The sequence below is a fragment of the Eptatretus burgeri genome, chromosome 13, assembly GCF_056783735.1.
Source record: "Eptatretus burgeri isolate ZD-2024b chromosome 13, Ebu_testis_v1, whole genome shotgun sequence".
NCBI classification, from domain to species: Eukaryota; Metazoa; Chordata; class Myxini; order Myxiniformes; family Myxinidae; genus Eptatretus; species Eptatretus burgeri.
Genome location: NC_140973.1, coordinates 8,968,987 through 8,987,192, shown reverse-complemented (window position 1 = coordinate 8,987,192; position 18,206 = coordinate 8,968,987). Strand labels below are relative to the sequence as shown.

The window sequence follows — 18,206 nt, the reverse complement described above, 5'->3', positions numbered from 1 at the left end:
TGACACTAAACTACTTAATTACAACTTGCTCTCAACTCGCACAATTCAGATAATGCTATGGGGATCTATGGGGGAAACCATTTCATCTTTACTCAATCTATGGGGGAATCCGGTCGGAGTGGCCAGCTTCCTTGGGACCGTAAGCTTCTCGTGAGGACGTCTGGGGCTACTGGTGATAACACCACACACAAAAATGAAACTTCTGGCTTTAGTTGCAGTCTGTGAAAGACACAGAACCACCCACTGTGAAAAGGACAGTAGGCTCTCCCTCTGTAAATGACCAGCAATCATAAATGTGAAAAAGGGTAATTATTGTCTCATACCAACATTTCCACCAGCAGGTTTGTGAGCAGCTTTGTCTCCTCCTCCGAGAGCCAACGTACATCATCATCTACTTTCGTCCCTCTTGTAATCACCTTGACATTCACTTTCCCTACAGGCAAAGCCGGTACCTCAAATACATTTGACAAGATAGGAATAAATAAACTCAAGGAAGTTCACTCATGCACTCTCCAATCCATTGAAAGTTTACCTTCCATGTTAACACCAGATTTGTCCAATGCTTCATTCACTGCATTCTCCACACCGAGTTCATCAGACTCTCCCTCCTTCTCAGAATCTTTGTCTCCCTCCTCCGTTTCACCTGGTAGTACCTTGCTGAAAACTCGAATCCGCACCTTCCCTTTGCTTCCCTTGTCTGAATAATAGTTGTGGGAAAAAACAAAATGACAGCAATTACAATGGTGAGCACATTTGCAAGTATGGTTGTGTTCCAATAGTACATTGTGTAAAACAGACCCATCGCCTGTTCCTGCTTCATCGTCACGCTGGACTCTGTCGATTCTGCAGAAGCCCCACTTTCACTTTGTTGTGGTACTTTTGAACCATCTTCGGTCTCGTCCTCGTCATTCGTGATCCCACCACCACCCTTGGAAATGCCAAATTCAAAATGGAGGACAGAAAAACAAAAAAACATTTAATAAGTCATGTTTGTCAAATGATAAGGGAGCAGTCTCACACTTGACAATATAGTGTCCACATACAGAATACAAGTATAGTGGGGATTGATTGGTGTGTAAGCACAATGGTGAACGAGTGGTGAGGACAATGGATTGAAATTGAGATTGTTGGTTCCAATCCAATGGTAGGTCTTAATGTTTGGGATTCAAAGCTTTTGGAACCTGAGCATCGGTACCACAGGTGAAATTTTATGTCTCTGCGTGCCCGTCTTCTTCCCCCTTTCCACCTACAGCTACACATCATAATTGCACTTACATTTTTCTTCATCTTCTGTAATATCCTCTTGAACTTGGAAAGCACACTGGCACTTTTTATGAACCTCAAACCATCACTTTGGAGCTGAACATCTGTAAAGATAAAAGTTACCATGTAACTTCCTCCTCCTCCTCCTCCTCTGTATGTAGCACAAGTCTGCAGGTTGCATCATTGACTGAGCGCGCAGCTGTGCTGCTGATGCAGTGCCCCTATTACCAGTATGCTGGTACTCATTTCGCCAACCTCGGAAGGATGACAGGCTGAGTCAACCCCACCTTGCGTTAATTCAATGGCCAACAGGGGCTTGAACTCAGGACCCTAAGATCCAAAGACAGCCACCACCATGCTTATAAAATGTAACCGTCAAATGGCCAAAGTCAAAAGGACAGTTGGCTCACCAGTTTAGAGCAAACATGAACTTTTCTTTTCTTTACACCAAGCTTAGCCTAGAACTTGCACGTCACTACATTTCCTTCCCCCCCTTCCCTGTTCATTCATTCCCATAATTATTGTGTCCAATTATTACCTGACTGTTCACAGCCTTGATCTTTAAATTGCAAGGAAAAATTAAAACGGGGAAGGGGCTAAACTAAACCTTGGCTAAACCTGTCATCACGATTGACATAAATTCGGTGAATAAAGGCGTTCATTGTAAATCTGTTTTTATTTTTGGTCTTCATGCTTTTCGCTTGAAAAACTCCCCTCTGTGTTGACCATTATCATATTTATCTTTCACAATATGGTGGGCAAAAATAAATAAATTTAATAAACACCACAAAACAATATTGTTACAAGCACATTATTTGTTGCTCAACAATAAAAAAAACATAAAAATAAATAAGTAAATAAATATATCGCTCAACCTGCAACAGGAAGAGTGGAATCTGCTTTATCTGCATCTTCATCTTCATCTTCAGAGGATATTTCAAAACTTTTGTCTTCTTCTTCCAACTTGGCATCACTTTCCTCCTTCCGATTTTCACCTGCTCAACCACAAGACACGAGAGAAAAGAAAATTGTGGGGGAAAAAATAATATGAGAAAAAAAAAACAAGAAAAGATCAAATTGGTAAATTTCATTGGAAATTTTTGATGGACCCTTTCGTTTCACAATTGATGTGGAAAAGGTGCAAACGCATTCAAAAATCACATTTTAAATAGTGCCGTTTCATTTGGAAGCACAGACAAATGTAAACGTCCTGGATGTAAATGCATACAATTTAAAATTCCGACAAGTCTGAAGACTACGATGGTTCACGAGCGGTATTTGACGATGTAGATTGTTTCAGAAGTCAAGGATGAGACAAAGTGATAATGTTTGACCAAGTTATAAAAATGATCACATGATGTGGTACGAGTGACGGGTTATTAGCTGCAAAATGTCGAAAACCCAGTTTCGTTCAACAACTTAAAAAAATTTGACCTTTGCATAACCTTTAAAAGGTCACAAAACAATGTTGTGGACATTAAAATAAGGAAACAGGATACGTGCTATAGCTATTTGAAGTTAGTTCGTCGAAGAAGGTCGAAAACCCTGTTCGATTCCCAGAACTTTGAAAATTTGACCTTTGTGAACTTTAAAGGTCAAAGGTCAAGGATTATGACCTTTGGTGCAAAACTTCCTCTGGAACATTCCAGGAACAATATAACGTCATATAGGCTATATGGCATTTCGCACTCCTCGGATTATCCATACTTTGATGAAACTAGAACGGGCACTCATAGAGCGCATACCTTCGCCGCCACTACTTTTTTGTTCTTGGTATGAGTGTGGGGAACTGGTTTCATATGAATGGTCTTATGACACAAACCACATATCTATAATGTCATGACCCCCCCCGACTTTCGGGGGCTACGGACTAAACAACAATCAACTCACGTCGTTTTGGCGAGTCTTCACTCGCAAGCTCGGTGAATACAACGTTTCAACAAGAGAAGGTAATCTCGTTTGATGCTGGTTTCAAGCAAATCGAATAAGAATTGACTGAGTTATGCCGAAAACCGCATATTTTTCAAGGGCGTGACACCCCCCCCCCCGACATTTTACCCCAACCGGTGACACGTGTTATGACGTCATTGTGTCACAAGATTGGGCATTAAATTCTGAACATTTTGGTGCTGGGTTCATGTAAAGCGGACAAGAATTGACCGCGTTATTACAAAAACCGCATATTTTAAGGTCGTGACCCCCCTGACCTTTGACCCCTAACCGGTAACAAGAGTATGGGCGTCATTGTGTCATATTGCATATCACAAGATGAGGCGTTGAATTCTGAACATTTTGGCGTTAGTTGCATGCAAATTGAATAAAAATTGACCGTGTTATCGTAAAAAGACGATTTTGACCTTTTCGTGACCTGGACCTTTGACCCGAACGATCCCAAAATCTAATCAAATGCTTCCTGGCTGATAACCAATCATCCCACCAAATTTCATGCAATTCGGTTTAATACTTTTTGTTATACGAATCACAAGATTACAAATAAATAAATAAATAAATAAATAAATACACGCCGACCAAAACATAACCTTTCGCAGAATGCGAAGGTAATCAGCGTAAAAACAAACTTGAAGGGGGCGCCACGGGCAAGGTGTTCGAGATAGAGCAAAATGGTTTCAAGACTTTAGGTGGGGAATGACCTCAAGATTATGCATAAAAAAAATTGTCATCCTAGCTCTCAACGTTTGGGCGGTCGTATGATTTTTATGTCAAAATTTTCTAAGTTCGTGACCTTGTGACGAAAATGAAAAAAAATAAATAAATAAATAAAAAAAAAAATCGAGCTCCGTGGGGTTATGCAGGTGCCATTGGGCTAACCAAATACCGAAACCCCTGCCAGATTCGCCAAACCCCTCGGAGAAGATGGATTTTTATGTCAAAATTTGCAATTTTCTAAGTTCGTGATCTTGTGACGAAAATGAAAACTTGAGCTCCGTGGGGCTATGCAGGTGCCATTGGGCGAACCAAATACCGAAACCCCTGCCAGATTCGACAAACCCCCTAGGAGAAGATGCAAATTGAAATCGGCTACGCCCTAAAAACACATTATTTTTTGGGCGTGGCTCCGCCCATAATGGGCACACCACGCCCATTCTCAGGAAAACACAACTCGATCATGATATAAACCACCCACCAAAATTTTATCAGGATCGGATCAAAACCCACAGAGCTACGCTCAGGACAGACAGAAAAAACGAATATAGTGGTCACTTATTTTTTTCGTGAAAATATTTTTTCATGAACCAATAAAAATCAAGCTTGTTGAACAATTAATATTACTAGCAGAGCCCGTCCTTGACGGGAAGAAGAAGAAATAGGACTTGGAGTACGTGTTTATTATGTAGCAATGCTGCAAAACACACAAACGAACGTTGTCTTCCCAGTCAGGGATAGTGTGGGGTAATTAGTTACGTGTTAAAAGGGGCAGGTAAAATATAAGGTTATACGAGTAGAGGTATATTCAAAGTACATCAACACCATGCCAAATAAATAAATAACATTCCCCAGCATGCAACATTGCCGGGGCGCCTTTGGCACCTAGCAACGCCGCCGTGCAGCACATGGGGTCGGAATTTGGAGGGAATGGTGCACCACAATTGGTCGCACACATCACCACATGTCGCTGCAGAGGCGTAGGCATCTTTGGCCATGCCTGCTTTCTCTGGGAGTGAGGGAATGGTAGGTGTGGGTGGGTGATGGTGGATCAGATGTTGAAGGGGGATGAGGGAATGGTGGAGAGGGGGATGGTGGGGGAGGTCAGCCAAATAAATACTGTAAATCGGAAATCAGAACCCAACACGTATAAATAAAAACGAACTGAGCACAAATATATATTTATTTTAAACCAGTTAGTTAGAGCAGGAAGGAAAGGTCAACAAATTAATCAAAAACTGCAATGGAAATTTGAACTGCCAGCCTGACAGAGCAGACGTGCCCCCGATGCACAGCTTCTCTAGGACTTCCGGCTGGGTTTTTACATCGTATATGTTGTTTTGCCCATATCTCGATCTCGTTTAATCAAGTCAAATCAACAAAAAAAAGTTAGCGCTGATGAATACAGGAAAGTCACAAATGTGTTTCAAACATGTGTATATATATATATATATATATATATATATATATATATATATATATATATATATATATATATATATATATATATATATATATATATATATATATATATATATATATATATATATATATATATATATATATATATATATATATATATATATATATATATATATATACATATATATATATATATACACATATACATATATGTATATACATATACATATACATATACATATACATATACATATACATATACATATACATATACATATACATATACATATACATATACATATACATATACATATACATATACATATACATATATATATATATATATATATATATATATATATATATATATATATATATATATATATATATATAAATATATATATATATATATATAAATATATATAAATATATGTTGTTGTTAGTCTTTTGGCTGCTCCCGTTAGGGGTCGCCACAGCGGATCATCCGTTATGATCCGCATACCGATTTGGCACAGGTTTTAAGCCGGATGCCCTTCCTGACGCAACCCTGGTCGCCTCTTACGACACAGGGATAAGGATTGGGTTTCGCCATGATTCCGGGATGCCCTACACCCTCTCATAGCGAGGTCCAGCGCATAGCTCCCGTCCTCAAGCGATCCTCCAAGTAGCCGGATTACAGGCGCACGCCACTACGCCCGGTATATATATATATATATATATATATATATATATATATATATATATATATATATATATATATATATATATATATACATATATACATATATACATACATATACATACATACATACATACATAGATACATAGATACATGGCAGAATTTGTTAAACACAATTTGAAGTAGTTTTGGTCATAAATATACATACATGACCATGTAAGTTCACTCCATTATAAGGAGATATCTATATATTACAGTGTTTGTAGGTTGTGTTCTGCAGCAGCACTTCCAGCACTGGCTTCCTCTTCCTCACTACCGGCTCTTTTTAGGAATAATAATAATTAAAAAAACAATGTATATCATGTAAAGTCGCCGTGGCCGAATGGATAAAGTGGCTCACTCTGCAAATGGACTGAAAGGCATCAGTTCAATTGTACTAAAAACCTGCTCTGCTACACTTACACATCCTCTTTCTGCACTTTTCACCCCATAATGTACACTCGGTCATCTTTCATTTGTTGGGAAATCAGACAACACTGCATTAAATAAATAGGCCGAAAGAATGACAGACCTATGAAAACTTACTTCCAATCATCAGAAAGGTCCTCAGATCATCATATCTTTCACAGACTCTCCCTGTCTCGGCTGGAGTGATCCTCGGCAGTGTTCTGGGACAAGTCCTATTCCAAATCTTCATCAATGATCTCTCTGGGAAAATCCCCTTTATCTATTTGCTGATGACTCCACCCTGTGTCACGACATCCCTCATCCTTCAGACAGGCAGGACACAGACTCTTCCCTCTCTGCAGACCTTGATAAAATCACAAGCTGGTTAAACACTTGGAATATGTATTTTAACCCTGCCAAATCTCAAATTCTCACAATCCCTCTCCGAAAGGACCGTCCAGCAACCCCACCCCCCAATCTACTTTCTTAACAATCCTCTTAAGGAAGTTCAATCATTCAAACTCCTGGCTCTCATTATCAGCCACAATCTATCTTGGGGAAAACTACATTTCAAAGCTAGTCTCCAAATCCAGGTGCTGACTGAACATCCTCACTCATACAAAGTCTTTCCTTGATACATCTAAATTTTTATACATTTACAGGTCCTTCATCCGCAACTTAATGGCGTACTGCTCTTCCCTCTAGGCTGGCGTCCTCACACCTTGCTCAGCTTGATGCCCTGGAGACCAAGGTCTTCAAAATTATTGCAATCTGCCTCGATGAAGCTAATCTCTGGGCATATCACTTTCACATCGCAGATAGGTCGGTGGTCTCTCTTGTCTTGCATTTGCTGCCCTTTCTGTGCTCTGTTCATCCCCACCTCCCTCACCCCCACTCCAGGTTTCTGTAGGGTGCACATGGTCCACCATGAACTCCCTTCTGGTGAAACTTCCAAAATCCAGACTTATTGCTCACTTCCACTCATTCGTTCCTCTTTTTTTACCCACCAATGGAACCAACTTCAACATTCTCTTCAATCTCATTCTTCCCTCCAGGGCTTAAAGACAGCTGTTCACCACCATCTCAGATAATCCACATCCACAACTATGATCTTTTCTACCCTCAGTTAAACCCTCCACAAGTTTCCAGTTTTCCCTTCCACTTCTGTGATTGAGAGTTTGTGGCTGTATCCATGATGTTCCCCACTGTGTCCTCCCTTTGCTGTCATTCTTCCCCACATCCGTCGTCTGTCCAAGTCACCCTCTATTTTGTCCCTCAACCCTGCTGTTGGTGCATCGCCCGCCCACAAACAATCTCTCTCTCTCTCTTTCTCTTTCTGTTCCATCCTGTGTTTTAGCTCCGACACGAACCTCGATGTCACAGACTGACTGTCTCTCTGAGGAACGGAGTTATAAAATAAAAATTAAACAACAGAGGTCAAGACCGAGGGAGACAAAATAACCATTACCATGTTCTTCCTCCTGGTGACGCAGGAGCAGATGCTGCTCGTACTGCGTTGCAGAAAGGGCTGGATGACATGTCACAGCAAGAGACGGAGGGTGCCGCGGCGGCCGAAGCATTGGGTGCTGGCATATGCGTGCGGTGCGCACCCATAGTATGTAAACACATGACTCAGGTTCTGAAACACTGTGCAGGTAATCTTGAACTCCATCCTCACAGGTAAACTAAAAGGAAACATGGCAAGAAGTACAAAGTTTAAACGGACAACATTTTGTGACAAATTGTTGAGAAAATAATACTTCCCAGTCTTCAATATACTTCAACAGTTTTTTATAATTACCGTTACAGTGATCCAAGGCTCATGGAGCAAATTGGACATTAATTACAAGGACATTAATGAAGAGTGGACAAATCAATACAGTATATATGGGATTTAAACCTGGGATCAGAGTAACAAGGCAAGTGCTCAAACAGGAATGTCAAACAGCACCAACGTTGGCGGTTATAAACCTTTCCAAATCCATGTGACTATTTGCGTTTTGTCCCTTTTTGGTCATAAACCATGGTACCTCCCGATTATCATCGTTTTCATTGAATCATCATCCTTCCGAATGGACAATCTACAAATAATTATGCTCAACTCCCAGCTTGTCCCGTTTGAAAACACGGCATGTACGTTTAATAATGGCCAAGGAAGTTTGACGTGGGTGAGACATGCACTCACGCGAACTTCAGTCTCCCTCGCCTTGCCATTTAAATCGCATGGCGTCCCATTCACGTATCGCTGACTATGGTACCTCTGCAGCCGATGCTTCCGGGATTCCTGTGGAAAAAAAATAATTAATAAAAAAAAAATAATCACCAACAACCCACAGCCAACTCTAATCACAATTATTTAATGAAAAATATAACAATATAAACATTCCTGCAAAGTCTGGAGATGTAATGTAACAACTCACAAACCTTCAAGGTGCTGTTACCCCAAGTGAAATCGGACTGATAAAGGCCAAGACGGAGAATCTCTCCCTGAATTTCAGTACCTGAAAAGGGAAGAAGGTAAACTTTGCACAACATCTTTAGGAAGCATTCCATACACACAAGGCAGCTACAACAAACATTACCCAATTGTTTTAATCCATCTTGTGTATTGCATTTCCTTCTGAGCACTTGGCTCAATGCTGGGACCCCAAGTTCAAATCCCATACACTTGGTCGATTTGTCGACTATGAATTTGTTGGGGCATCGCCTCTGTTCCCGGGCATCTATCCATAGACTGAGCAAAACATATGCCATCACACCAGGCATCAGCATCGTGTATAAACACAGTGATGATTCATGCTGATACAGTAAAATACAAGACTTACCTTGCACTCGATGGTGATTAAGAAATGGTTCAATGTCATGATAAACACATACATTTAAATTGTTGGAGAGCCATACAATTGGAATGATCAAATACAAACAATTGTGTCGAGGATTTGCATTCCAAACATCTGGATACAGTTACAGCGGCCTGCAAAAGTATTCACCACCACCCCCCACCCCCTCCAAAGTTTTCACATTTTGGTGCAACCTGAGCTTGTTTCATGATGCTTTCAAATGAAAATTAACATATTGATATAGTCTTCACAAACCACTCCAAAGTGATAAAGCCAAAAAAAAAAGGAAGCTAAAATGTGAATAATTTTGATTAACGGAGAAAATCAGATGATTCTCGGTTCTATAAATATTCAAATCCTTTGCCGAATTAACCACAAATCACTTCTGGAACAAATTATTTGTTTGAAAGGTTACAAAACAAGTGTAATATGTTTCACCTGTATGTAATCAGTGGTTTCCATTAAAAATTAACCTCCTCCACTTATCTAAGGAGTTTTAACCCTCTCGAGCCCACAAAATGTTCTGGGTGAACAAAAAATAACCCCTGGGGCTCTAGAGGGTTAAGGTGCAACTCACTTGGTCAAACAACAAGGCAAACATGAAGACCGAGGAGCTTTCCAAAGAAGTCAGACATGAAGTGGTGGAGAAGCACCGTTCAGGAGAGGGTCATAAAAATATTTCAGTCACTCATGACCCCTTTGAGTATGGTGAAATCCATCATGAAGAAATGGAAAACGGTATCATACCACCCAGACTCCACCAAGATCAGGTCACCCATCAAAACTCAGCAGCTGGAGAAGCAGGAAACTGGTTTGGGATGTCACTGTAAATCCAACAACGACTTTGAAAGATCTCAAGGCTCGATGTCCGAGATGGGGGTCAGTGTTCATCAATCAACAATATCCCTTCCCTTCACAAAGCTGGCCTCTATGGACTGGTGGCAATAAATAATCCATTCTTGAAAAAGACCCATCTAAAAGCCTGTATGCAGTTTGCGAAAAAGCATCTTAATGATACTACAGGTATGTGGAGAAAAGTTTTGTAGTCAGACGAGACAAAAATGGAACATTTTGGTCTAGATTCAAAGTTTTATGTCTGCTGCATGCCTAACACTGTGCACCACCCAGTCAACTCTATTCCTACTGTCAAGTTGTTCATCAGCTGTTTTTTTCATCAGCAGGGACTGGCAAACTTGGCAGGATAGAAGGAACAATGAACAGTCCCAAAGTACAGGAGCAACCTTGATGAAAACCTGCTTGAGTCAGCCATGAATCAAACTGGGTAGGAGATTCACATTTCAACAGGATAATGATCGGAAGCACAAAGCTAAAGCCACACTGCAGTGGCGGAATAAGAAGAAAATAAATGTTCTTGAGTGACCCAATCAATGTCCTGACCTGAACACAATTGAACATTTATGGGCAGACTTGAAGATTTCAGTCCATCGACGATCCCCATCAAGCTTGGCAGAAGTAGAGCAATAGGTAAAAATTTCACCATCTCACTGTGCAAAGCTGGTAGAGACCTTCCCAGAAACACTCACTCACAGCAGTCATTGCTGTAAAAGGTGCTTCCACAAAGTACTGACCTAAGGGGCTGAATACTTTTACAACCAGTGAATTTTGATTTGTACATGTTTTTTGCAGGTACAGTATCCCTGACATATCACCTCCTCCAACTATAAGTGTTTCACTCGATCTCTTCAATTATGAAAAAAAAGTTGATTTGAAAAATTGTTTCTACATGATTCATAATTAATCTAAATGTGATATTATTGATCAGGGGGGTGAATACTTTTGCAGACCACAGTAACTAGTCTTGGAAGAATTAACATGATGTGATGAGATCGTCAACAAGAACCCAGCTCGCCCACAAATAACCAACAAGAGAAGGGTAATCTACATGAACCACACACCACACAGTCTGGCCTACAGACGTTGTCAATCGATAAATTGTGGTCGACTCTCCATGGCCTCCAAAAAGGCATTGGCAAGCTATTTGGTTCACGCAAGCTCATGAAAACATTAGAACAGCACTCGGTAGAGTGCATACATCTGCCAGGCTGAACAGTTTACGTTTTGGATTCTACTGGTAGGCCAGATCTGCATCCGTACCTCAACCAAAACCTAGTCGGCTTGTTCTCGTCACCTACACAACTCATCCACCAAGTTATATCCGAATCTGTCCTCAACTTTTTGAGATATCGTGCTATACTCGTATATCGTTTTGGGCCCCATCTCTCAATGGTGAAGAATCTTTTTTTTTTATTCTCAGAGTCAGATCTAGATCCGGATCTTCACCAAAATCTAATCAGTTCGTCCTCGTCACACACCCCAACCTGTCCATAAAATTTCCTCTGGATCCGTCCACAGGGTTTTGAGATATCCTGTACACAAACAAACAAAGAGACAAATAAGCAGACAAAAAGGGGGTGAAAACATAACCTCCTTCATTTTCGGTGGCGGAGGTAATAACAATTTATGACAATGCTCAATCAATCAGTCGTCAGCATTTCCAAAAGTTGGCTTTTCAACAATGCTATTACACTTTCCTCGAGTTAAATTCATAAACATACGTACGAGTACCTTCCATATGGTACTGCTTTACGCTTTTGCCGTAGCAGAACTCGTACGTCCACCAGTTCACTTTCTGGAAAAAAGTATCAAAGCACACAGTCTCTCAAAAAATAAAAGAAAGAAGAAGGGGAGGGGGGAAGCAAATTTGGGTAAATATAAATAAATATTGATAATGTACTCTGTCAAAGTTCCCATGAATGAGGCATTAAATTATGCAGGAGTTTGGTACACAAAATCAAAAACGTATCCCCACCACTCCCTCCCAATTGGCTTTGGTTGAAATAAATCATTAAAATTCTTCAGAAGAAGGACACCGCACTTGTAACAACAGAAGGAGCATTCATCAATCAACTAAGAGAGGTTGCTAGGAAGGAAAATTGATTGTCACAGCAAAGTGAAATCATCAAATGAGGCCTGCAAGAATGAAGGTTTAGTGCCAAACTGGTTGGCAAGAAAAATACCTTCAACTTACAAGTCACGTCTTAGAATATTTTCAACAATGATGCGACAGGAAACCAAACAGGATGACCACACCTTGGTGAGGCAGGCCTCACTCTCCATGGGCTGCAAAAGTTCCGAGACGTTCCCCGAATGAGAGTCCAATTTATCGTCCTTAGCCGAGGAAATGTCGAGCTTCACACCTTGCGTAGGAAGGAGGCATTCGTAGCGCTGTCCAAAGCGTGATGTAACCTCAAGCATGTTGAGATCTCCAGCCTAAAACACACAAAACAACACTGAGCATTTAGCAAGGCTAAATGTAATAGAGTAAGTGCGAGGTAATTTAATCGTGATATTAGATATGCGTATGGAGTACAGACAGATCAGGCCAGATTAGATCTGTGACTTGCTGCAGGTACCATGTAAACCTGTACGAACCTGTTTCATGGTAGGATGTTCGGCGACTAAACTGTCTCCCCCACCAAGTTGCTTGGTGAGGAGGGTGTATGATATGGACACCCAGCACGAATAAAAACAAAACCTGTCAAAGGGCAAGAGGAGCTCCTTGTGAGCAAACGGCCATCCATAATCTCGTGCCAAACTGTTTTTTGCAGACGTCCTCCTGCAGTTGGGTTACTTCTTATTAGGAGGTTGGTGGCAGGATTTGCACTCTGGCCACCGTAAAACCTTTCATTCTGCAAAACGGACCACCAAAAAAAACAAACATCTGAAAACCCACTCCGTGGGAGTACCTCCCGTGCTGCTGCCCTCCGCAGGGCAGCTCACCAGATGACGGGATTGGGGCAAAGCCTTTGGGACGCACACTCTGATGAGAGGAGGAAAACCACGAGGTAACATTCCCGTGTCAGATTGCGGTAGTGTGTGTCGGGGTGGTGCTGAGGTGTCGTCCACCACACGGCGGTCTCCTTGGGTTAACCTGAGGCAGTCCCTTCAGGTGGGTGCCTGGAATGTCCTATATCCCTAAGAGAGGATGATCACCTGTCTTTGTTATCATCTGAGCTCAAGCATTTGAACATCGGTATTGCAGCACTCTCTGAGGTTTGGAAACCGGATTGCGGCGAGATCGTGGTGGGTGGTTAAACCTACTATTGGTCTGGTCGCTCTGATGGTTACCATACTCAAGAAGTTGCTGTCGCCGTGTCCCATAAGCTGATTCCAATGATAATTGAGGTAACACCGGTCAACGAGCGTATCATGAGACGAAGGATTCGTCACTCCTTGGGTGTCGTTTCTCTGCTCTCTGTTTATGTTCCGACTGAGGTGCGTGATCTCACAGTGAAGGACGCATTCTATGCCACGCTCGAGTCTGTGGTTGATCAGTGCCCAGGCAAGATGCTCTTCTTGTCTTGATGATTTCAATGCATTGATTAGAACTGATATGGATGGTTATGAGACAAGTGTTGGCCCCCATGGGTCTGGAAATGTGAACCAGAATAGCACCAAGTTCCTTGACTTTGCAAGAAGTCGTGGACTTAGGGTGGCTGGTTCATGGTTCCATTGCCCACAGGCTCATCGCTGGACTTGGTATTCCAACGCTGGTGGTATGGCAAAGGAGATTGATCATGTGCTCGTTGGAGGGTGATCCAGAACTGCAAGGTCGACCGGAGTGCTCAGTTCCTCAAAACCGACCACAGGCTTATTGCAGCAAGTCCGTCACACCAACAGCTCAGGTATTTCCTGTCTTGTCCGCTTCTCTGGTTTATCTCCTGTGGAATGCTGGAAATCCTTTAAGATGGATAGATAACTAGAATGTTGGCTAAGAAGATCACTAAGAAATCTCCCGATCGTTTGTTGGCTTTGTGAGCATGGTATTAGTCGTGGGTAAGGGGTTTGTTACATCATTATTAGTCCCCTACCCATTGCACCGGAAGGGACTCCAGGTTTGCTCTCCATCTGTCCATCTATCCGATCTGTGGTTTTTCAGACTTTTTTTCCCCCATACCCTTCAACATATTCTACTGAAACTTGGTACATGGCTTTATGATGATAAGTTACAGAAGAAGTTCGAGTTTCAGGTTGTTTTGTCGATTTTCCACAGTTATGCACGTTTTAACGAGAGAAAATGTCACATATTATACATGGGTCAGTGTTCAGCTGCCCAGACTCCACCCCACTGATTTACACCCATTGGCTGGCCAGCTAACCTGACTCCACCCCCAAAAAATATGCACCACCATTGCATGAAGCAGCACAGATCAGCAGGCCTCAGGCCTTAAGCCTGGGTGTTAGTCCATGACCCAATGCAATTGGAATGATCCCAGGTATATAACCACGATGTATTATACTGTACATGCACATAAGCTGTACGCATGTTTTTGCTTCATGTATGTACATCGGGGTATCTTTAATATGAAATAGGAAAAGCCAAGAAACGAACAAAACATGGTGGGTTAGAAAGGTTCTTCTACTTCATTTTGGTTTCGGTATCGGCTCGAGTGTGCGTTAAAGCAAACTAATTTTTATCTCTGGTTTGTTATCAGAGTTGTCCATCTTGGTTTCTTATCTACAAAAGATATCAGTGAATGAAAATTGCTTTTCCCTTAAATTTGGCAAATAGACCCAAACAGTATGGGTTATCGGGTTGTTTCGTCTTCATCGGACCGGTCGGGGCCATGTATTGCAAAGCAATTCTCACTCTTCTTGTTATTGTTACCCCTGTGCCCCGTGTGACTATTATATTATACTTGCAGAGTACGCGCCCTATCTTGTTCCAATCTTGCAACACGTTCTTCTGACGCATACCTTTATTTGGGTTGTGTATTAGCAACTGACAGCTCTGGAAACGCAAAAAAAAAAACAATAGCTCTGGTTACGTGCATGAAGCAAAAACATACCGACTGCTTATAATTCAAAACATCTCTCTGCACTGGAAAATGTAGGGACAGGAATACTGTACTGTAAATGGTGGGAATTATAATACCCTCCGCCACCTGAATGTGGCGCTACACGAGACACATTTACATAGAGAATTTGCGTCCCTCCCGCTCCACCCCCCACCTTCCCCCACCCCACCCGAAGAACACCGGCAAAGATAAAAACACCCTTATACATTAACTGGGGTTGTGCTGACCGTATGTAGCAAGTCTGGATGCAATCACCCCAGAACTGGAGGAGTCGCACAACACACACACACACACACACACACACACACACACACACACACACACACACACACACACACACACACACACACACACACACACACACACACACACACACACACACACACACACACACACACACACACACACACACACACACACACACACACACACACACTGAATAAGGATTCTTTGTCTCGGGGTGAATTTTGGTGGTCGTGATCGTTACTGCAATTTGGCACGTCCGTTGAAGGACTGCTTGGTTACAAGCGTCCTGTGCTCTGTGACAAGACAGTGCCATGCGCCTCACCAGCTCTGCTCGGCCATTAGAGATCAGGCGTGCGGCACTGATTAACTAATGCATTAGCTGACTCAGGGGGCCCACTAGCATGATATTGTGGCAGTGGCCACACCCGATCCATCTTGGGGACATCAACTCAGCCAGAAGTTGCGGCTGCTCTTGACGAGGCCCACCGGGATTGGTATACCAAAAAACTGGGATGACCCACAGCTGTAACATTGGTCGAGTGCAATTCAGACCTGAGGAGCGGGGAATCCTTCCTCAAAGCGAAATTTAATTGAGCGTGCGATTTTGGTGCCAAATTAAAAAGAGTTTTTTTTTGTTTTGTTTTTTTGCAATGAGCGATCAAGGTGACTCGAACCAGCTGTGCGCGCACTGGACTGACGCCACTGCAGTCAAGGGCAACCAGAGCGCTTGCCCCGGGGCCTCCATCACCCAAGACATGCTCCGGGGCCTCCACCACCCAAGGGCTCATCCAGGATGATTGATCGTTGCTGCAAATTATAGCTTATTAACACTATATTAATCAGTGGAGCAAATTTTCTGCAGAAATTGGGCATTCAATGGGTATTTGACATATCTAGTTGGAAATTGTTTCGCTAATATCGTCCACATTCACTTGTTCGAGGGATTTTTTACTTTCTGTGTTGGCGGAATCCGATACCAGGAACATATTGTTACGGCTGTGGAAATTTGCAATACACCAGAATTGTCCTCAGGTTAGATATATCGATAAGTTCATGTGTAGTTAGTCCACACCCGTTGTTTAGAGGGAATGTGTGTGATTCACCCGGGCTGCGACGCTTTGAGTTAGCCATTTTTCTTTATCTATCATTATTTTGGACCAATCGCCTGCCAACAACCAAACCACCACAGCAAACCCCCCCCCCACCACCTTCGCCTTTCTCCTTCCACAACCATCAGCCACACCACCTGTGAACACCAAACGTCGTGCTGCCCAGGGCCCGTTCGGTGATTCTTGCCGAACGCGTCGAGCCGCGAGTACAAATGGATGCCTTTCTGGGAGAGGAAATCGGATCAGGGGAGGCTCACGCCCCCTTTTTCTCCGTCCAATGGGCGAGCGTCGGGCGGTGTGGCCCCGCCCCCAAGGGCGATGCATGTGGACTCCTTTTAGGAGGGAAATCGGATCAGGAAAGGCTCACGCCCCTTTTTGCCCGACCAATGGCTGAACATCGGGTGGCGTGGCCCCGCCTCCAAGCGCGTTTTGATCCACAAATTTACATACACGCTCCTCCCCCCGGTCTATAAAGACGTGAGCACAAGGCGACTCGCGGGAGCTGTGTTGGGCTGGCTGGTCAAGTGAAGACGGAGGTCGTGGAGTCTGAGTCGTGTGTTTGCGAGAATTGGACGGCGAAGGGGACGGAGCTCGGAGTTGAGGTCGAGGTACAAGTCGCGGAGTGAAGCAGGGACGCGGAAGAGGGCTCAAGGGCGAGAGTTCGCCAGAGTCGGTGCGGTCCCAAGGCCCCGCTAGCGGGACGGAGCGTCCGCCATTCCCCTCTCTCCACCCCGAGCATCAACAATTTCCCCCATCCACGCTGAGATAGTGCCGGTAACCCCGTCCGCTCCCCGTCCCAACCGTGGTGTCGACCAACCAACACGTGCCTGCGCAACGCACGCCTAAAAGAGCTCACCGACCACGCCAGGGGCACGGAGTCAGGCACGTTACGCTGACATTGCGGCTAGCCCGCCATAAGGGCGCGGGTAAGACCCCTTCGGTCTCGTGGACCTGGCCGCTCACCCAGGTCCCACGTACATTTGGTCCACGGACCTGTCTGCCCCCTTGCCTATGAGGGTGGCTTTTATTTGCTTTTTGTGTAAATGTGTGTGTGGCATCAGTCTTTTAAGTAAACCTGAATAAGTGCTTGTACATTGCTTTATTCGGTTGTAGCTCTGCGTTGCTTTCATTGCTTTGACTGTTATATGTGCATTTTTGTATGGCTGTAAAATACATGCTTGTCTGAGAGTGAAATAAATGTGCTTGTCAAATTGTTTCCCGTTTCGTTGCGTCCTTTCCTTCATTTGAAAGTGCCATCTTGCATCACGTAAGGGATTGGTAGTGGGTTTGGACACCAAGAAAGTAATCTAAACCGTCGAGGTCGGCGATAACTCTGCACGGTTATCCCCTTAGCACGGGAACGAGCCGCTTAAGCGGTTTGTGTCCGGAGCCGACCTGCGGCGTGGTAAAACTCCTCGGTACGCTACCCGTGCGGGTACTTAGGTATATCGACATTCGGCGATTCACCCTATTTCGCGCGGGTAGAATGCGGACTGGGTTGTGGTGAGGTTAAACCCCCACCCATGGCTAGCTCCTTGGCGGTAGTTCCAAGAGGGTCACGGACAATTCAGTCCGTTCCGGTGGGCGACGCGTCGCGATTCGAGTTATGTGGCCGATCACACGCCGGGCGGGCGAAATTCGTAACAATATAAAGCAA

General features: G+C 43.3%; 1 protein-coding gene across 1 annotated transcript in view; it reads right to left on the bottom strand.

Moving 5' to 3' along the window:
• The window catches only part of OS9 (OS9 endoplasmic reticulum lectin), a 28,802-nt gene that overhangs the window by 7,267 nt on the left and 3,329 nt on the right, over window positions 1-18,206 (bottom strand). Inside the window, exons 2-11 of the mRNA XM_085851022.1 lie at window positions 12,427-12,606; window positions 11,902-11,965; window positions 8,900-8,976; window positions 8,661-8,759; window positions 7,944-8,160; window positions 2,139-2,258; window positions 1,276-1,367; window positions 799-928; window positions 533-697; window positions 324-433 (exon numbers count right to left, since the gene is read on the bottom strand). Coding sequence (XP_085707148.1) covers window positions 324-433; window positions 533-697; window positions 799-928; window positions 1,276-1,367; window positions 2,139-2,258; window positions 7,944-8,160; window positions 8,661-8,759; window positions 8,900-8,976; window positions 11,902-11,965; window positions 12,427-12,606 — 1,254 coding nt within the window. The remainder of the gene's footprint in view (window positions 1-323; window positions 434-532; window positions 698-798; window positions 929-1,275; window positions 1,368-2,138; window positions 2,259-7,943; window positions 8,161-8,660; window positions 8,760-8,899; window positions 8,977-11,901; window positions 11,966-12,426; window positions 12,607-18,206) is intronic.